This window comes from Lissotriton vulgaris, chromosome 4_1 (assembly GCF_964263255.1).
Source record: "Lissotriton vulgaris chromosome 4_1, aLisVul1.2, whole genome shotgun sequence".
NCBI classification, from domain to species: Eukaryota; Metazoa; Chordata; class Amphibia; order Caudata; family Salamandridae; genus Lissotriton; species Lissotriton vulgaris.
Window position 1 is genome coordinate 1,185,215,537 of NC_141691.1, and position 22,309 is coordinate 1,185,237,845.

The 22,309-nt window shown below is 39.2% G+C and overlaps 1 protein-coding gene and 1 pseudogene across 1 annotated transcript in view; one reads left to right on the forward strand and one right to left on the reverse strand.

Moving 5' to 3' along the window:
* Positions 1–22,309, reverse strand: part of CDH12 (cadherin 12) — a 1,369,316-nt gene that overhangs the window by 122,062 nt on the left and 1,224,945 nt on the right. The window contains exons 8-10 of the mRNA XM_086965412.1: positions 10,225–10,361; positions 7,421–7,542; positions 2,433–2,550 (exon numbers count right to left, since the gene is read on the reverse strand). Coding sequence (XP_086821538.1) covers positions 2,433–2,550; positions 7,421–7,542; positions 10,225–10,361 — 377 coding nt within the window. The remainder of the gene's footprint in view (positions 1–2,432; positions 2,551–7,420; positions 7,543–10,224; positions 10,362–22,309) is intronic.
* LOC147723024 (ATP synthase F(0) complex subunit f, mitochondrial pseudogene) lies at positions 6,293–6,547 on the forward strand (annotated as a pseudogene).

Consider the following 22,309-nt stretch of genomic DNA (forward strand, 5'->3'; position numbering starts at 1 on the left):
GGATTTCTAAATTCCCTTAATCCCTACAGCACCCAAAGATACTTTTATAAATGCAACTGTTTGGCAGGTGATCATTTGCCTTTCTTCAATGCCTCTGATCAATCCAAATCCCATTCTATTGGTGGTTTTCTCAGATCTGCTTGAAACGCCTGGGGTGGTTAGAATTCAGACCTCTCCCTATCCTTTTGGTTAGAACTAGCAACTGCTACTCCACTTCAAGCAGGTGTGCTTGAAACCGAGTAAAAACGCTTTTGGTGTGCCTGTCACCAACAACCACAAATCTGTGCTTCTTTTCCCAATCTAAAATGGACAGCAACGAAAATCCTGTAAATAAAAGTTTCGCCTAATCCAATATGGTCACCAATATTGCTTTTGTTAGGAAGACCGTTCTATCCAAATACACAGTACAGCCTTTCCCTAACTCTTAAAATTGCCTCCAAGACATTGCTTTGCGTCAATTTCTTTGGCTCCTAGCTCACTCCATAGACATCTGATCAGCTTGCATGACTCCAGAAAAAAGGCCTCCCGAAATGCCGCTTAGCATTAATTTCTATAGTTGGTGAGACTTTCTTTATGGAAATCTGGCCCATCTCCTCATTCTCCTGTGTCACCTTACCACCTTCTTACCGCAATAATGAGTTGAAACACTCTGAACAGTCTTAAGGTTAAAGCTACAGCTTGCTGCCTCCTCGCTCTTGCCTGCACACAACCAGCTGTAGAAAAATTGCAATTCCAACACACACCCTATTTTGAACAATTGTGAGTGAGCTTCCACCCTAAGTCCTGCCTGCTCACGCTCTTCACCATTGAAGTAATCACTTTTTATGCGTGGAAGACTTCGAACTATATTTTATTTAAGCACAAATGTATATGGCAGGGCGGAAAGTATATTGCGCTTGATATCTTCTCCCTGTCTTGCTTTTCCACCGCTGGGCTCTCCCTTTCCAACTAAGCCACATTCCGCCTTCTATTGTTCTCACACCCTCACTTCTCACACACCAATGCATGCCTGCACATTAAACCAGACTACCACAGGATGGAGCCACTATTTGAAGAAATGTTGATGGTCCTACTTTAAATGAATCACAAGTTCTATAATGTAAAATACTGCAAATCGAAAATCTTCTGCCAATAATACTCTAAAACATTCAAAATCCACTCAGACAAAATTATTTGATGTGTCTTTTGTTCAGGACACTTTTAAAGTGTACAACCCAAGAGGAATGTTTTGCACCAATCATGTCATAGTACAGTGCACAACTATTTTCAATCTTGAAAGCTGAATTACTTTATTTGCATATTTTGTGTTCACCTTTAGAAAAATAAATTATATTTCCTATGGACGAGTGAATGAAATTCAGATCATTCATTATCAGCTGTTTTCCTGATTCTAGAACACAGTCTGGCCTCATCGCTAAATGGGTCTAAAGAAATATGCATGAGGAGTCTGGTAAATAGATGGCTAAAACATCTTTATGACAGAGCATGAGCCCTTTTAAGTACAGTGCATGCAATGTTCTCACTGTTGTCAGTTGTCACACAACAGAAGCTGACAAATGTACTCCCACCCCATAGACAGGCTTCAAAGTGTGGGGACAATTAAATGGGATTATGCACATTCAGGCAGCTAGCCATACCTGAAAAAAGTTTTGCTATATAGGCTAAACCAGTAGTGACAGTTGTAGTACTTCGAGCCCGGTAGGGCTTTCATTGTGAGCAATGGGGAACGCACAATAGACACTGTATGTGAGCATCAGCTTAGCTGACATCATTGCATCCTTATATCCCTGAACAATAGTCAAATTGGATGCCTGTAATTATTACCACACAATAAAATACACAAGATGATGGACGGAATGTTGTACAATGGCAAAACATTCACCCCCAGTCACAGATCTGGGTTTAATCCATCGTTATTTCGCTCACCAAGCCACACAATGCCAGCATTTGTAAACATCTAGTTGGTGGAGAAAGTCATCTTAATACGCTTGTCATAAATATTAAGAGTTGACCATGTCACAGAAGGTGCAGCATTGAGTGGGAGCAATATACACTTTTCAAAACCCATTGAGCATAGACATTTTCAAATATGTTGCACAATATCTGGTAATGATTATTTTGCAGGTGTTCATATGTATTTTGTGGTCTAACAAACCGGTTTTGGGTGTTCTGGTGATATTTATAAACCACCGACCATTTACCAACCCTTCAGCCGCATGGATTCTTATCATATCACGAAAATTCACAGTAGTATTATCGAACCATAATACTAAAAGAACATTTATGTATTATATCTTCATCTCCTGTAGAACATCAGAAACAGAACTCATACTAAGTATTTAATTGATCTACATTCAGTGAATTCCATCCTTTGTATCCCTAGTAATCTAGCGCTGTGCAGTGAATGCAAAGCAGGCACACATTCAGCTTACTGTTATAGGTGTGGATAGTGAAATTTGGATTTGACGAAGCCTCTGGTGGTAGTCTGAAGGAGAACTTCTGCCCAGTAGGAGACAAGTCTTTGTCTGTAGCACCGATGAACTGGATTATCTGCAAAAGAAGAAGAAAACGACATTAAAGATATTGTATTGTATTTCTCTTCAGTGGGTGAAAGAATGTGTTATTTTGCTAGTAAATTTTACACTGAAACAAGAGGGTAATGGCATGATGTACTACTCTGACAGAAGCATGGCAGAAATTCCACCTGCATGTTATAACTTCTGTAGGATATAATGCACTTGTAATTTTCCAGCCAGGACTACATCCATGTTTGCAATGCAGTATCCCCCCCATCAAACTCTAAACCAGACCCAAAGTCAGCCCAAAAGATGAGGTGAGGCCACTTGCACTCTACGTTAATTTGCTCTACTGTGCTTACAGTCATTCTTACAATGCTATATATCAAAGGTGTTACTATTGCCAAACTCACTAGTTGTACTCAGAAAGATGAAAGTGACAGAAGCTTAATAGAACTCGCAAGTTTTCAACACTCTTCTGGTGCATTCCAGTCAGCATATCTTATGATGTCACAAAAAGTTATGCCACACAATAAATTAAACTGAAAGTAACATCAAACAAATCATGAAAACGTGTCAAAATAATTGTAAATCATATAACATAATTCCAAACTTCATATTTTAATAGACACATACTCTATAAATTCACTGAGATAATATTGACAGCAGCCCAGATTGAGTACGTAATGCATATCAATTACAAGTATTAATGGAGAGCTTTGCTGCACACAGAGGGTCTGATTCACAAAGAAAAACTTACAATTCTTTCTAAGTGTACGATTGTTTGGTGTTCACAAAGGGTATTACAAGTAGAATCGTGATGAGTGGGGAGCCTCCAGACATAAAAGGTTAGGATTGCCTATATTTCATGTGCACTGACTTCGCACTCTTAAAGATACAACTCGTAAATCCCTTTGTGAATACCAAAAAATCACAAACTTACACAAAAGTGTAAATTTGCCTTTGTGAATCAGGCTCAGAGAGGTTAATCTAGCACTGAAATAGACCATTGGGTGTTTGCTCATAGTAGAGGGGTTATTGTTAACTCTTCTACTTCTCTACACACCAAGAAGTGACACATTTGGATGGCAAGTTAAAGCATGCCTCTCCAGATATGTGGGGCAGACTTGTATAAGGTTAACTTGACAATCAAATGTGAATCTCACTCATGATGAGAAATGCTTAGGGCCTCTGCCATCATAAACTAAATCTGAACCCAACTGGATCCAAACAGAACTCAGCAAAAGGAACCCTCCCACACTGTATTATGATGTCATCTTCAATGTGTCTGGATTTATTTAACATCGGCAATGCCTAATATATGAAAATCATTATTGTACAATATACTTTGCGGTTGTGGACTAAGAAAAGGGAAAGAACACATCAGAGAATATTAATATGCAAAACAAACTAAGTATATTAATGTCTACATTTGTTTATTACCTCTCCTTTGTAGTAACCTTTTCTATTTCCTTCATGTGCTTGATGCCCAGGTGCATGTTTCCACATGGAATGTCATGCTATACATTTTCCTGTATCTCATTTTGCTAATACATAATTGTCATAGTGTCCTATTATGTACTGCAGACATGTAGTCTGATGAGCAAATGCTAAATTCTTCTTTATTTCTATATTATTGAGACAATTGTGAAAATGTTTTCCCTATAGTTAAAACCCTTCTCCTACTTCCCATCAAAGTTTACGTCCCATCAAAGTTTGAAGGTCATTTGTTCTCCTTCCTTTCCTTAAAAGTGTATAACTCAAACCCTTTGCTGGAAGTAAATTCTGACTATTTCTGGATTTAATGGATTGGAATTTGAGCATGGAAATAAACTCACAAGTTTGTTTGCAATCTGAAGCTAAAAAAGAAAACAACGTATTTTACTGTCCACTCCCCATCCCTCATAAGCTATTTTCTATGTGCTTGTGATGGGGAATTATGCAGTAGTAAACCTATTTATAACTGCTAGGAATCCATAAGTGAAGGTCTGACTTGTGAAGTTTAAAACATAGGTTTACAGCAGAGAATCACTCAGACCGTCTTGTGGACATGATGAGAAGGGGATCATAGATAACTGGAATTCACCATCTCTAAGAGTTTAACATATACAGCTATAGATAGGTTACCTTGAATAATGGGTATGTTTTCCCAGAAGGTCTTCAGAGGCATCAATTAGACAGTGGGAATTCAGAATCCTGAAGTGAAAGGTATTCCCTCTAGTTACAGATTCCTATTGTTAGACTTGACATCCTTGCAGCAGTATTTCCCCCAAACCTTTTGCCTTCACTCCCTGAATTTTGTTGGCATTAGGATCGTGCATTTTCTCCCTGCTAACCAGTGCTAAAGTGCTTTTTCTTTCTCCTTCCAACAAGGTAAAATTGGACTATAAGTAATTATCAACTTTAATTTACTTGTAAGTCCCTAGTAAATTGTACTACATATACCCTGGCCCTGTAAATAAATGATCCCTGTTGGCACCTGCAGGAATGGTGCAACCACCTAAATCAACTGTTTGAAAACACATATCCGACCGGCCACTGCAGCTTGTAGTTCTTTTTTAAACTGACATTTAGACCTAGCAAAATAACCCTTTTGCCAGACCCAAGCATTCCCTTTCTAGTACTTATAAGTCACCCCTAAGATAGGCTCTAAAGGCTGTTAGCGCAGAGTGCATGGTATTTAAAAAATAGGCTGTTTGTGTATGTTTTACATGTTCTGGCAGTGACCAACTCCTAATATTGTTTTTCACTGCTGTGAGACCTATCTCTCCCATAAACACTGGGTTACCCTGTCACACTTAATGAGTGCTAGCATCAGATTCGGAGCAGGTAGAGATATGCTGTTCACACTTAAATGAACTGAAAAAATAACAAACAAAAAATATATCTCCAGAGCTACCTACTGGATTTTTGTCACTTTGGTGTAATTTTATTTAGTACCTTTTACTCAATTTTTTTAATTAGTTGTGATTGTTTTTGTGTTGTGTTTTCTCTTTCTTACCGTTTGAGTGCTTCATAAACACTTGACACACACATTTCCTCTAAAGTAAGTCTGCCAAGGTGCCCAAGGCTTAAACACAGGTTTATTTAGCGACATTTATAGCTCACCTTGTCAAGTATTGTGTTTATTTTTTGAGTGAGGCTTTCAAACCTATCAAACAATAACTCAATTCTATACAGTAATGTTTTGTAAAATGCTCAGCTATTTGTGAATTTCCAAGGTATCTAACAAAGAACGTTGCTGCAGTTTCTGTGAAAGGATGTTCCTGGTTTACTAGCTCAAATTCAAAGACATTTGTAAAACACAGGAAGTAGCAGGTACCATCTACGTTGCATGGTTCCTTTTGCTTGGTATCCTTCCCTGAGGAACAATGCAAACTACAATTTAGATTCATGAATACTTTGATAGACCAAGCCCAGAAGATTCTAAAAATTCCAAGGGTCCAAGAATGTTATTTCACACATTCAGATAGAGTTGTAATCTTTGATAAATTACCATCAATAACAACAAATGGAAACGTTATTTTCATTTATTTTTATCTTCCAAAACAGTAAAGGGCAGAGCTATCACCGAGCATAAATTAATACAGATTTTAAACTTATTTTGTTAGTTACATCTAAAGCAGATGTAAGCATAAACAGTAACATTTTGACCATTCTCACTGTATATCCTTTAATACCTTTACCTGGTGCCTTTGCCCAGAGTCTCTTGAGAATATATGAACGGTTCCCTTTTCAATAAAATATACCCCAACTGACATCTCTCGAACTCCAAGATGGCAGATAAACCAGTGCCACTTCCAGAGCAAAGACTGATGCATGTTAAGTTGTAACAACTCCTTCCTGGCTGGCAACAAGGAATTTGACTCCAAATGGAATCTTTGGAGCTTTCACTGGTATTTCAATAAGTACATCAATGTGAAGAAAGGGGGAATTGGTGGTATTGCTATGTTGCTTGCTGGTTACGCTGTGATTAGCTACATTGGGAATATGACCATATTAAGCATGACCGCTGGGGAAAATACCACTGATGTACTTTGTGTTTGGAGTAGGAGACACCGAAACATCAATATTTAATTTAAGTCTTTTCTCTAAATTCTCAGATGTCTTAATATGGGAACAGGTTATCACCAATTAATAGATATTCTGTCTTTGGAAATGAAAAAAATTCAATAATAAAGATACCCCAACTACAAACAATTATATGATTATGCTAGGCTGCAGTCAGTATACCAAGGTTTCTCCATCTGCAACATAGGTTTGGGCTACAAAGGCACACATGGGTTGAGGCAAATGCAGGCCATTGTGCTGAGTGAACAATGGGAGTGTAGACAAGAATAACATTTAAGGAGTTACACAAGGAAGATCCATGTCTGCGTTTTTATTTCTAATATTAAGAACCTCGCCTCAGTAACCTAATAAAATCCATTTAGAAAGTAATTTAGAAATCACCCTATTGGATGCACAATCTTATGGTAAAAGTTCCAGTGGCTATCCATCTCTAGGACGCACACGGGGAAGTCTATGCCCTTGTTCCTTCATGGTGGACTTAATGTTGACTGAAGATGGCACAGATGTCATAGCCCCAAGACCTAGTAGTTTTAGGTACAAGAGCTAATTTTTAAGCATCAGACTTTGACCCAAAACAAGAGAGATAAAATGTAGTAAAAAGGAAGAAAGGAAGGGAAAAAGATAGGAAAGCAGTAATAAAGGGTTACAGCAGGAATGAAAAAACGAAGATGCAAGAGTGATGTAATAATTTAGAAAAGGTATGGGGGTAGAAGAAAGAGGCAACCCTCAAAGTTGGAAATATCAGCTTTTATCAAAAACATTGACCAATTTAATCCCAGGCTCTTATGCTCTGAGTGAACATTCATAAAAGCTAGGAATTAACAGTACAATACCTGTCCTGCTTTGGCATTTTCACATACTGTCATCTCGTTTTGCAGGTAGAGTTCAGGTGCAAATTCATTGACATCTAAAACATGGATGATGACTTTGACTTTACTTGTTAGCAGTGGATTACCTGTAAAGTAATGAGGGATGGACTGAGTTAATATTGATGCCACAGCCTAAACAAGAGAAATATTCACGTTCCGTGAAAGTCGAAAGATCTGGATGCAGGTATTTCACAAAAGATGTCAATACATGACTTACATGTGTTAGACTTAACATACGGGCATTGCAAAATAAACTAGTAGCTTACTAATTTGAAGCACTGTGTTGACTATGTGAACATGTGTAACTATCCACATTTTCTCTGAATGACCAGTGATGGTCTGGTTCTTGCCACTGAAATTTTAAATCCTATGATGCATTTTTAGTATTTATAATGACATATGTCGATAACGCCTTAAAAACATTTTCTGCAGGTGTTGAGATGGATTGTTTTCAAATGGAATAATTAGCATTTGAAGTATTACCTGGTGCCAAATGGAAAGCTGGCGATTAAAGTATTTAGATTTTTTTAAAAAAGATCCTGGGTTGGGGAGAAGGCTTCAATACAAGGTTTGAGCAGAGAGAAAAGTAGCAGTTGCAACATCATTGTGTATGTCACCGATTACAGATCACCATTTCAGCAGTACATAGTTTAAATTCACCATTTGAGAAATTGTACGTAATTGTACCAGGCCAATTGCTTTCCAAGTTGCATCAGTGACATGGTACTTAGAGTGCCTATCAGCAAAATGCGCCAATTTATCTAGAAGGTGAAGTGTGGTACTGAGGTGTGAGATTGTTCACATCGTAAGATTTAAGAAAGAAGTACCATTGTTTAGTGGCACTTCAGGTGCAAAAAATTGAACAGAGGTTACAAACGAAAATACTGTCATGCTCTTACAGCAGACCAAGGAGTCTCAATACATTATGCAGCTGTTCTGCTCAGAACAGTCATGGAAGGTAAATAATGCAGAAATCTAATGTGCAGAATTTGATACGTGTGAAGCATTTCATAAACGTGACTATGTCCGCATACTTAGTAATTTTTACCACTGAGGGCCTCATAACCCTCGTACCGCAGAAACCCTAATTCCGTTAGAAAAAACAGGTATTGGCCAAACTGGAATTGCAGAATCTTTGGTAACTCTGCACCTTAAGAGTAATTTACCAACAGAAATAGGGGCATGTTTACTAGAAACTGGTGGAGCGCGGTGTTACGCCAAAATTGGCAATGCCATGCTCCGTCAATTTCAAAACGCAAGGATGCGTTGCATTACTAAAATACAGCACACCCCTGCGTTTTCCCTAGTGCTGGCGCTAAAGAAGCTGCCTAGCACCAGTGCAGGTACCCTTGCGTCATGTTGCAAGGGTGCCTATGCTGCAGGGGTGATCGTTTATGTTTTGGAAGGGACACCTTGCTGCACATAAACCATCTTTATAGGTGATTTGCGGTTTCTATGTGTGCTGCTGAATGCAGCACACATGGAAAGAGCAAAATATGAGGCAAAATGAAACATTTCTCCTTATATCGCATGCTTAAGATCAAATATTCCCTGGGGACATGTTTGACCCTGCCCCATACCTTATAAATATGGGGCAGCATCAAAAAGCAGTGTGTGTCGCAGCGGAATTCCCACTGCAACACCCATTGCACGCCCCTTTCACACAAGAATAGGAGCATTATTTACAAGGCAGCGTTAAGCTATGTTTAGTGGCTTAATGGCACCTTGTAAATGACGCAAACAACTCAACGCCACCAGAACGTCGTAAAAAGTGACATTCTGGTGGCGTTAACTCTTGGTAAATATGCCCCATTGTATCTCCCTGAATTTGTAACTGAGTGGGTGGACATAATACCAGGCAAAAAACTGCCTGACTTGTAATGGGCCCCTATGCCTTCAAATTATTAATATTATTATTATGCAAGATGTACACCTAATTTTAATGCAGCCATCAATTTCAAGTGTTTCTTCTCAAGTGAGAAGCAGAAACTGTAGGTTCTTTAAACACTGATTGTAAAGAACTTTAAGGTTGCTATATGTTGCAAATAGAAACTTGGCTGTTCTTCAATAAAGTTTTTTGTTCCATGGGTATTCAAGACACCTCCTAATAATTGAATGCTCCTCATGGTCTTTTGCTTGTCTTTAGTAGCAGGGAAGTTGAATACGGCTTTCGTCAAATATTTTTCTTTTAGCCCCAAAAAAAGACTAAACGATCTTCATTTCTAAGGGTTTGGAGTAAGGAAAAATCAAACTTTGCATGGAATAATGAAACATAACTGAATTTTTCGATAACCTGCAGGAGGAGCATAATGTTTCACTTGGGAAATCTCAGACACACTGGAACATTCTAAGAAAAGAAACAGTCTTTTTAAATGTTGTGGCAAAAAAAGTATTGATTCAGTACAAACAGAAACATCTCTATTTTGAGTTAAGAATTCAGAAAAACGTCACAATAAAATGTATTCTTTTTGCACTGCCAAAATGGTGTACATTTTTATTTGCCCATTAACTCCTGGTGTACTAGAAACTCCCAAAAAAATCTTTCTGTGTAAATATATTGCCTTTAATGCTATGTCAGATTCACAAAGATGTTGCCCATGTAATTCAGGACTAGGCCGTTCCAGGAGTACTACAAGAGCAAATCACAGCAAAATCGTTATGATTCGTGTCAAGATTCTTGGTTATCACAGTGGTCGTTATTTAAAAATTCAAAAACTGGATAACCCTATTTTGTCATCCTTTACGATAGGATCTCATGCAGTACTCACTTATTTTACTTGCAAGTACAGAGACATTGTACTGTGCCGTGCTTTCTCTGTCAAGCAAATTGTTTGTTGCAATCGTCCCTTCTGTGGCATCTATTATAAAGTAACTGTCAAGCTCACTATTACGGTCTATTGAATACCTAGAGAAGACATAGAAAACAGAGGATGTTAGTATGTTAAATCTTTGGGGGTTATTATTTTATAGTTAAAATATTTCAAGAGTATAGCCCAGATACAAATAATTTCAGGAAAAAAGATTGACATTTGATCTGTTGGTTAACTTCTACAATTTGAACAAATTCAAGACATTTTAAGAATTCACAGACTATCAGAAGTGTTCATGGACATGCATGATATTAAAAGGAGTACTCAAATTGATAATTATTCATGCATGTGTAATTGTTACAGACCTATATGTCCCCATGTTCAAATGTTACACAAAAATGGTATTGCACATTTCTTTCCATTTGTCACCACTGAGAATTGTTACCACTTTCTCCAAACACAACTATCATAATCGATTAACAGCAACGAAACACAATCATTCCTGTCCAACAAAAAAGTAGATTTTTGAGTGTCTCATAAGACAGATCTCTAAAGGCAAGACCAGTTGGGCAGGTCAGGTGAATTGCATGAAATCAAGTTAATGTAACAGCCAATCCCTCAACCCTCCTCAAAACTAAAAACAATCTGAGCACTAAAATAATCATAATTATTACCTGTTCAGCACAGATACATTGTAAAATAGATAACACTCAAGAATTGAGGAGTCCAGTTGGGTAGACAAAGTGAGGTTTATTCTATGTTCAAAGGTTCCATCCATCCACAGACCCCCCTGCATCAACTGCTCTCAACCCCCCTCTTTCCGTTACCCAAGGTTCCATCACCATGGTATCACCCAGGCATAAACAACAGCCTGAGGTGGATACCACAATACCACACACTTTCCCTCTTTAGAAACAAAAAACATACATCTGAGATAACAAAAAAACAATTAAAACATGAGAAGGAACTACTACAGCTATGCAACTACAATGGTAAATACGTAAGTTCCCGACTCTTCTCATTTTCTTCTGCTCCAAGATGAAGTCCTTAAAATGTGACAACTGTTTTACATTTCTTTTTGGCCTCCATAGAAGCGAGTCTATAGGGGAAGAATAACACACATTGTCCTTCACCAAATCTTTCTTTACAACAACCACCCAGTTAAGATTACAAATGTGGGAATCTTGTTTTAACAGCATTAGTCAAAACTTTGATCACTTTATGTGGCTTCTAAAAAATACTTTAAGCCTTTCTCCAATAGGAAACCCTAATCATGACCAAATCACCAACTTTCACTGAGATAAATATATAGACTGCCTATAATCATAGTTAATTTTGCTAGATTTATTTTTCTCAGCCTCTCTGGCTTTCCAATGCCCATCAGACAAAAGCATTCCTATCTTTGATTCTGCATCATTCACACAAGTTGGTGCCACTAAGGTGTTGGGATACCTTCCTCTAAACAGCTCAAATTGTATTCTGGCCGTGATGGAGTGGGGAGAAACCCTATAAACCTCAACTTTTTTACATACCTCTTCCTTACAATCCACGTTATTTTGTTTGGCCATGGTGATTGTTTCTTTTAACACAAGGTTGAAGCATTCTACCATACGGTTTGTCTCTGGATGACATAAAGAACACCTCTTATGTTTGATAGCGCATTTTTCCAGAAATTCTTCCATTCTCTTTCAAAACTAGTTGTACCCCATTGTCAGTTAACAAGACACTGGGTATGCCCTCTCTCCCAAGCACTTCCTTCAAAAAGGAAACAACATGTCTAGTCTTGATGCCTTCAGATATTTTCAATTCTGGCCACCTTGAATACATTACAATGAGAACCTGAACATAGACCTCACACCCATTTCCTGTACGGGCCCCAATATGTCTAGGGCTACTTCTTCCCATGGTTTCTTCAGACAATCCTTGACTACCAGGGGCTCTACTTCGTGTTTTACAATCTTCTCACTCATAACGCACGGAATGCATTTCCTCACCAACCGTTCAACTTGCACATCCATACCAGGCCACCAGTAGGTCAACCTGAGTCTCTCTTTGGTCTTGGACAAGCCCTGGTGACGTGCATGAGCCAACACCAATGGTAAAGAACGTTTATGACAAAACTTTTAGTATGCGGGGAATCACAACGCGGTCGTTACAACGACCGCGTTGGGATTCCGCATACCATTACTCCGCAAGTCAGAACAACGACTTGCCGAGGGGGGAAGGTGTTGGATTTAAAATCCAACACCTTCCCTAGTGTCCGCACAGACTGGAGTTGGAATAGTAAATTATACTATTTCAATATCCAGCGCCCCCCCCTCCGCAAGTCGTTGTTCCGACTTGCGGAGTAATGGTATGCGGAATTACAACGCGTCGTTATAATGACCACGTTGTGATTCCCTGCGTACTAAAAGATGGCGGAATAAGGAGGCATATTCAACACCAATAGTTTCTCGCGAAGGGAAACAGGGAAAATAAGTCTGATACCTCTAAACAAAATCCTATTATTCTCAGAGAGCTCATTTCTACCATTCCAATACTTTTAACCATCACCCTTAACTTTGGCATGCCAACCTTCCCTTAGTGAACGCATAACTTCTTGTACTTTCTTGTCCATGGCACATGCATCATGCCACCTCTCTTCCTTGAGACCATCACATTCAATGTTCCCTACCCATTCATCCTCCTCACCGTTGTCATGGCACTCTTATCCTTTGGTACGTTACACTAATCTTGAGAGTGTATCAGCCACCTTATTCTTTACACAGGGTAAGTATTTTATCAGAAAGTTATATTCCTGCAGTGCAACCACCCATTTGGATATTCTACCAGACACAGCATCAATATCCTTGAACAAATATATTTCTCATAGAGGTTTGTTGTCTGTGTGCACCTCAAACTTAGTGCCCCAGAGTAGAAACTTAAGCTTTTTAACAGCCCAATGGATGGCTAGAGCCTCCCCCTCGATGATGGAGTAGCGTAGCTCTGCCCCTCGAAGACTGCGCAAGAGAAACAGAATTACATTTTCAGAACCTTTACACTCTTGTTGTAATACCCCACCTAACCCTTTCATGCTTGTATCAGTGGTCAAGACCGAAATTCCAGAAGAGTTAAAACTTCTTCATTTAGGAGTCTTCCCCAGCCTTTCCTTAATTTCTTTAAAATCTGTTTCACATGTTTCAGTCCATGTAAATTCAACACCTTTGCTTAGCAAAGCCCTCATATTAACATATCTCTCCGCAAACCCTTTCACTGCAATACCATGAAATTTCATAAGTTCCTCCTATTTGGTAGGGGATGCTTGTCTCTGTATGGCAATAACCAAATCATTCTTGGGTGTCACCAGTTATTTTGTGGCCTAAGTAATCTATCGAAGATGTCTCAAATTTGCACTTGTCCAGTCTAACAGTAAGATTAAATTAATCAAAACTTTGCAATACCTGTTTTACCGTCACATTGTGTTCTTCTCTATCCTTTCCAAAAATCAATACATTGTCTTGATAAATCTTTACACCCTTCTGTCCCTTCAAGACCTTCTCAAAGGCTCTTTGAAACATGGAGGCTGCTGAAACCAACCTAAATGGTGTTCTAACAAACCTGTAGGTGCCGAAAGGTGTTATGAAGGAGGTATGGTCTCTAGATTTGTCATCAAGTCTCATCTGATAATAGGCATATTTAGGATCTACAGTAGAAAAGACCTTGGCATCCTTTAGCAGCATGAGCATGTCAGAGATCTTGGCAAGGAGGTATTTATCAAATACAACTTGTTTATTTAACTCTCTTAAGTCAACACATAGGGGCAGACTGACATTCACCTTCCCAGCAGCCACTACCGTAACCAACAACTGTATTCCTTCTACCTCCTCAATGATTCCATCAGCTTTAAGTTTTTCTAATTCCATTTCATATGTTCCCTTACAGCAAATGGCACACCACATACCTTTCTAGAGAATGGTTTGGCTCCATTGACTAATCGTATACTGTGAACGTAGTCATCAAGACACCTTAGTTCATCCTGGAATACCCTAGGAAAATCCTTTTTGACATTTGAGCATAAATGTCATCTGAATCTTTTTGCACATTCAACTCTTTTACTTGAAAATCCTCTTTCAAAATGATGAGGGGATCACTGTTGGGACCAAGGATCACACCAAGATCTCTCTGGTGAAACCAGCTCAGAATGCTTTTACCCTTTTGAGATACATAGATACATAGATCTTGGCAGAGGTATATCTTGCTTTATATTCTAATAATCCTCAAAAATATTCAATATGTTTTTGGGATTCTCCACCATAAGCACATGGCCTAATGTCAGGCTTTAAAATTGTGATTTTGTCTTTGAGATTGTACAGATAAAATTCTTTAGAGACAATGGTAATTTTGCCCTTGAATCAAACAACACTTTTGTTTTACTCCCTTCCACCATATCCAACACTAGATAGAAAAGCAACAGATGACGGTCATTTATATGTCATCTACATATGGTTACCCAGGTCAGTTTTATCATAAACCTACTGGACTCCCAGTCTTAGTTCCTCTTCTGTCCAAATTCCTTAAATATAGAGTCTAAGTACCCTCATAGGGGTGAGACGAGGCACACCATCATTTCTATTGCATCTAGGAGTATATATGACTGTACGTCAACTTGAATGTGTATTACCAGAAAATCCCAATCGGTATAGACTTTGAACAGCTCTTTTTATTCCTATTAAGTGACATATGTTTATTGTCTATCTCAGCAATACTTTCATATAAAATATACATTTCTAGATATAGAGGCATGATCAATTCTTAATGAAGTCCCTTATCCTATACAGAACTCTTGTGTCCATATTGGTCTCCAGGACTCCACATTCTGGGATGTCAACATTCTTTGCCGATCTTAATTAGGTAAGACTATGGATCATGTCTACCGTATATATAGAGTTCTTGCATGCCCACCCGCCATTAGCCGAACCTCCTTTGCCCTGTGTCTATAGATAACGGCTATTATTTTGGGGATTTTACGTCTTATCACATTTGCCCGTGGTATCTTATATCTGAGCATGACACTTGTGCTTTTGCCTTATGTTGATCACAATAATAATCTTTGTTTCGCTGTTGCACACTCTGGTGGATTGGTGCTGGTGCTTTCCTGTATGCTTTTCTATAGTGGAAAGTGTCTGCATCTGCGGATAACTTAATGTTCTGCTATTTTTATTTGTATATAAATATTTAATATGTTGTGAGATTGTTAATCATGTTTAATTGTTCTCAGCCTTGTAAAAGTCTTTTGGAAGAAACATGTGTTGGTTACCATTGTTTGCTTTTGTTCATGAACTTTTGAGAAGAATAAAAAGAAGTAGAAATATCCAAATGGCTTCCTCTGATTACTGCATGGGTTAATGCCCATTTTTCAGTTTGGAACTACGATTTAGTGTGCCTTAAATTGTGTAATTCCCTTCCACCATTACCTCATCCAAAGGACCTTTCTTATCATTAGCTGTCACCTGTGAAACAATTTGACCACAATCAAAATGAGTACATTCGTCACTATTATATTCCGTTCTGACTGCATTAACCTTTCCCCTGTAAATTTTGGCTTTAAGAACCGCAGCAAAACACCCTGCTTTTTTACAATTTGAGCATGTAGATTTAAGTGTAGGGCACTTCTTGTCATTGGCAAGATGACTAATTTTCCCAAATCTGTAGCACCTGGGACGAAACAAATTATTCTTTTCAACCTTATAATTATTTTCTTTCTTTTGTTTTTTTCTTTTTAGGAACTTTTCACTAAGTAAACTACATTGCCCTTCGATTCTTCTTTCGTGATAATCTCTACACTTTTTAGAGAATGCTCAATCTGTTTTTCCGTTATTAGTACCTCATTCAATGAAGGATATTCTCTAACCTTTTTCCATGTTACAACCAAGCATGACTTGGTCCCTTATCCTTTCTTCAATTAAAGCACCAAACATGCATGAAGATGCTAACTTTCTTAAAGCGGTGACATCATTTTCTGCTGATTCTCCATCACTTTGAGTCCTGCAACTAAAATAGTGGTGCTCTAGAATGGTGCTTACTTCAGGTGTCTATCGAGTTTCAAAATACATATTTCACATTCATTCAGATCTTCTTCCAGAACCTCTGGTAGATGATCGAACACTTCTTGACCCTCCAAACCCAGACAATGTAGAAGAAGAGCTGTTATCCTCTCTGCACTCAGAGAGGCACAACAAACTTGTGCATATCGTTCAAACATATTTCTCAATTTTTGCCAGTTAATGGGTGGATCTTCTGGAGATATTAAAAAAATCTGAGGTGATGTGACATTTTGCATAGTGAAAGAAACAGACTAAAAACAAAATAACAAAATAAACTATTCAACTTAACAAATGCAGGTTATAGCCAGAGGTGAAGTAAGGCTCTAATTCAGTATAATGGAATAAGTTGCAAGAGTATTAAGTAGTTAAACCTTCAATAGTTGGTGTATCTAACCCTTGAATAAGAAGTTGAAGTGTGGATAGTGTAGAAAGTGTTTAAGAAAATGGTAACAGGGTACATCAAAGAGTACTACAATAAAAAAAAATAGGCATCAGCAAAATGAGTGTGCGCGTCCAATGTGAGTGTGCACATCACTGAGCTCGGAGTAGATGCAGGATCAGCAGGATGGAAATCAGCAAGAAGAATGGGCAATGTAGGAAAGTAACTCAACTGGGTGTACGTGCGTGGTGACTAGAATGAAATAATTCCACAGAATGTGCACCGGAAAAGTGTCTGCGCATCAATGAAGGAGGATTCAAATGAATGAGCGGGCAGATACTTCCTAATCCAAAATGGGGTCCCAAAAAAACTTAAAACTGATATGTAAAATGTACTTTCCTGACTTAGAATGAAGCGAAAGCGCTCAGTAATAGACAAGCAGGGTGTGCGTGTCACCGCAGGGAAATCAATTCCAGGCTGTATCCGACTTCAGACCTTAATCCATAATGGCCGCTGTGTAGAGGAAGTTGAGTGCCCAGCATGTAAACATCACTGCCACACATAACTCAGGTGCCCAGAGGAAGACGTCATGGCTGCACACGTCATGAAGAGGTCACCAAATGAAGGGTTGTAGACCCCGAGCCCCGGGGACCACCACCTCCCCAGGGCTTTAAACAGTAATGGAGGGGCTGCGCGGCCACCCTCCTGGAGCCCTTGATGGCCCTGGGGACCGTAATTCCCCAGGTCCAGCTACTGCAGTGTCCCGGTGTGCCTCCCCAGGGACTTTGCCATTTGCTATGGCAGGGCGGGAGCACTACTCCCGCCCTGTCATAGCAAACTCCTACTTTGCTTCATTGAAGCGCGAGCAGGAGAACCTGCTCTCACTTCAATGAAGCACAGCAGATTTGCTTTTGAGCAAGGGGAGCTGCTTGTCAGCAGCTCCCCTTGCTCAAAAGCAATGCCGGCTCCCGCAGGAGGATGGGAGCCAGTGGGACCATGGGGGCATTGGAGCTCCTCCCACTGTCCCCAACAGAGAGGCCAGACACCAGGGGATGGGGTCCCGGGGCCCAGGAGAGGGTCAATGGACCCCAGAGGATGGAGGTTCTGGGACCAAAACCAGCCTGGGGAGGGGGGCCACGAGGGTCCCCCCAAGCCCGGGGGACCGCTGTCTTCCCGGGGCTTAAAATAAAAAAAATTAAGTCTGCCCCGGGAACCACTACCTCCCCGGGATACTCTTGAATTAAATGCGGGGGTCCGTTGTGAGAGATGTAATATGTGATGTCATCAGCAGTGCATTGCGGGGGCATGAGTTATAGTTAATTCTAGTAACTATAATGCCGAATTCCTCTCGTTTTATATGAGTGAAATGTCCAACTAACCATAACGTCCCTGAAACCTATGGTTTTTTCAGTGAATTTCTAAGGTTTTTAACTGCTAATTTCTAACTATAACGTCCGTGAAACCTATGTTTTTTTCAGTGAAAATATACATATATACATATATATATATATATATATATATATATATATATATATATATATATATATATATATATATATATATATATATATATAAAGCAAATCTTCAAACAGCACACTCCTGCCAGAAATGAAGACACAGACCACGAAGGCTGCAGTAAGGGAGATTTTAATTCAAACCTCTCAGGTGACGCGTTTCGAGCAACTAGTGCTCTTGTTCACACACCGCGCACCTGGTCAGCAAACAAATGTATATAGGCAGCGCAGCGGAACAGGTTGGCCAATATATAGATTTCTTTTTGCAAAATCATGTGACAACATTGCCTAGTTATGTCAAAGACACTGGTGACTTCCTGGGAAAAATTAGGAATATTCAATGGTCAGAAGGGATGTATCTAATCTCTTTAGACATTGAATCTTTGTACACTAGCATTGACCACCAGGCAGGATTATCAGCTGTTAAATTCTTTTTGGACCAAAGACCGTGCGAATTTTACCAGCACAACAAGGCCATAGTAAGCATGATGCAGTGGTGTCTCCACAACAACTTCTTTCTCTTTGGAAAGGAGTTGTTTAAACAACTAAGGGGTGTGGCCATGGGAGCCTGCTTCTCCCCCAGCTATGCGTGCTTGCACGTTGGCTGGTGGGAGGAGCAGGTGCTCAAAAAAGACTATTCTGCCATATATGAGGAAAACATCATACACTATTACAGATTCATCAATGACATTTTCATCGTGTGGAAGGGCAGTAAAGATAAGGCGGTGGAATTCATCAATAACATCAATAAGAACAAATTGAATCTCCACTTTACCCACCACATAGATAGTTCCAATTTGGAATTTCTTGATGTTAAGCTGTATATAGCCAATGGCAGAATAGAGAGTACATTGTTCAGAAAGCCCACGGCTGGTAACGTCACACTCCATGCCACAAGTGCCCATCCCAGGCACTTGATAGCCAGTATCCCCTACGGGGAACTGCTACGCTTGAAACGGATATGCAGCACGGAAGCTGAATTCAATATCTGTGCAGCAGAATCCATGCGTCGCATGAAGGCTAGAGGCTACTCGGATAAAATTGTAACATCTGCCTTAGCTAAAACCACCACTAGATCTAGAGCTAGCTTATTACCTGATCCTGATGATAAAGAACCTGCCTTACAAGATCAAGCTGTCCCATCTAGAACATCTGGGGCAGTTGAAAAGGTCCAATGTCCAAGACTGATCACAGCCTTTAGTGAGAACGAGCGCAAAATTAGATCCATCATTAACAAGAACTGGAGAATAGTTCTTACTGATCCAGTTCTTAAAACCAGCTTACCTTCCAGCCCTACCATAACATTTAGTAGAGGAAGAAACATGGGAGCTGAATTAGATCTTACCAGTCCCGAGATCAGAACAAGCTCCAATTGGCTAAAACCCAGAGATGGTTTTTTCAAATGCTCCTCGTGCCGGGCGTGCAAGTTTGGGATTAGCACCACAGAATACAACACCCCATTCAGCCCTACACCACATAAGATAGTAGGTAACTATAACTGCAAAACCGAATTTGCAGTGTATGTTCTCACCTGTACCTGTGGGCTGAATTACATCGGGAGCACGAAGTTACAGGTACATGAGAGAATACTCCAACATCTCCGTGCCATCCTACATAGTGATCCTAATTATCCGGTGGCACGCCACTTCAAACAAGTTCATAATAACAACTTAACTTGCTTGAAATATTTTGTGGTATCAGCAGTCCCCAAACCACGGAGAGGGGGTAACCGAGAAGCCTCGCTGAGAAGATTAGAGACCAAATTTATCCTAAACTTCAATAGCAAGTGCCCTAACGGTCTGAACAACACCGAAGACATGTACACGTGCTTGTAATTCAGTATTCTGTATGTAGCCCTATATGAAATAATATACATACTGTACATCATTTGAATTTGAATTTGAATTGATTTCTTGTGTAAATCGTGTTAACATCATCCGATTTATTGAATGTGTTTAGATAGTCATATTCATAACCAAACTAAAGACATAAATTGTCCTTGGATATATGAATTATGATGACCAGTTACATATATAATTTTTTCACCTCACTTTTTTTCACAATGGTAGAGATACTGTATCATGTCTCGTGTGAGTCGAGGTTATGGTGAATGATGCAAATGTATCTTTCCACTAGGTTTAACACATTTAACACGTAACTTATTATTTACACTGGGTATTTATGTTTCGCAGAGAAATCTAATAATGTAGCTTCTTCATGCACTTAGCCCTGTATATATTCCTCCCCCTGTTTTTTACGGAAGTCACAACTCAGAGTATAACAACATGCATTTAAGCAGTTGAAATTGTTGCACTTTTTTAAGTGTGTGTGGATTTAACCAGGAATGTTGGCAGTACGCTATAAATGCAATATGTATTTTTTGAAATGGTTTCAATCATAATTTCATTTCGAACTGCTATAACGCCTTAATATTGCAAATGAATTTTCTGATGTATATATTTTGGAATTACAGCGTCAAGGCTTTACAAAAATGAATTTCGCCTTGATGGGACAGCTCAATCATTTTGATGAATTATAAATCATTAAGTCTTTTTGCTATGTCCTTCGTTTTGTTCTCTGAACATGTGACCTCGGTGGGAAGGGCATTTTACTTAAAAATGGCTTCAATCACACACAGCCTTTATGTGAACAAGGGCGCCTGAGCCCGAAACGCGTCATCTGTCGACTGCTGTTTGGCTACAATAAACATCTTGCCTGAATCCAGAAGTGGTTCGTGTCTCTTTCTTCGCCGCCGAGGGCTCTCTGGTGGAAGTGGAAGGAGTAACCTGTTCGAAATATATATATATATATATATATATATATATATATTACCTACTGGCGGTCGCCAGTAGGTATATATAGTTAGGATTTTTTCTCTATGGGATTTTTGAAAATTCTATGTCTAATAACTTTGGCGTTTGTGGACGGAATTGGCTGAAATTTTCAGGAAAATTGAACATTTTGTTTCTGAGCAGCCCCTGACAATTTGGGGGGGTTTCATCAAGGGGGGCCGAGAAAAAAGGGGGGTCCCAAAACGCGTTTTTCCCATGTTAATTTCCATAGGGCGGTTGGCCTCACTTTTAGCTCGAACGGCTGAATGGATTTGCACGAAACTTGGCAAAATTGTAGGGACTGTTAGCCCGATGTGCCTTTGCTAGGTCTCAATATATGTGCTCCAGTGGATTTTGAGTAATTTAGGTTCAAAAAAAGATATATATCTGGGCGGAGCCTAACCACACATCCGATCTGATTGGCTGTCAGCACTTCATCCAAGAAGTGTTGGCAGTCATCTTGGGACCAATATACATGATAGCACCTCATTAAAAAGCATTGTAGTTAATAGAGGGTTTTAGGACTTTAGTTACATTATAAATCATTTGTTGATGGTACCATACTCGTTTTAGGAATTGTGGTGGGTTCTAAGGTGATTTTACCATGTGAAAAAACCTTCTGCTGTGATATGATGAATATTGTTTGAAAGAAAACTAATATCTCATGATTTTCCCACAGTGGTTTGGAAGGGGATCTATAAGCTAAACTGAAAGCATATTTTCTGTAAATTCACATTATCTTTCTCAGTCATGTGAAAATGAAGTCTGACATTCTCAGTAAAACATGTACATCCAACAAGGACAGAGACTGTCAGTTGATTCCTTTGTGTTCTACTGCAGCCTCCTAGAGTGTTCTAAAGAACAACTAGAGCGCTAACAGTCCTACTTATTACAAAGGTATGGCACACCTGAAGCCATCTTGATTGGAATAAAGTGGTAACTCTTAAAACATTTAATTTAAAAAGAAACAACATGAGGGGGTATATTTTGCCATAGAAAGTATGATTAGTGCTGCAGAATGAAAAATTAGGGCACATTTTGAGTGACTTCTCAAATCCTTTTCTATTTCATTAAAACATTCTGACATGCAGTCTCCCAAAATGGCCACCAGAGACAAAAGAGCCCAAATGTAGCCCAAATATCACCCAGATGTAGCCCAAGTATAGCCCAATGACAGAATGTCCCAGAGTGTTCTAAAGAACAACTAGAGCGCTAACAGTCCTACTTATTACAAAG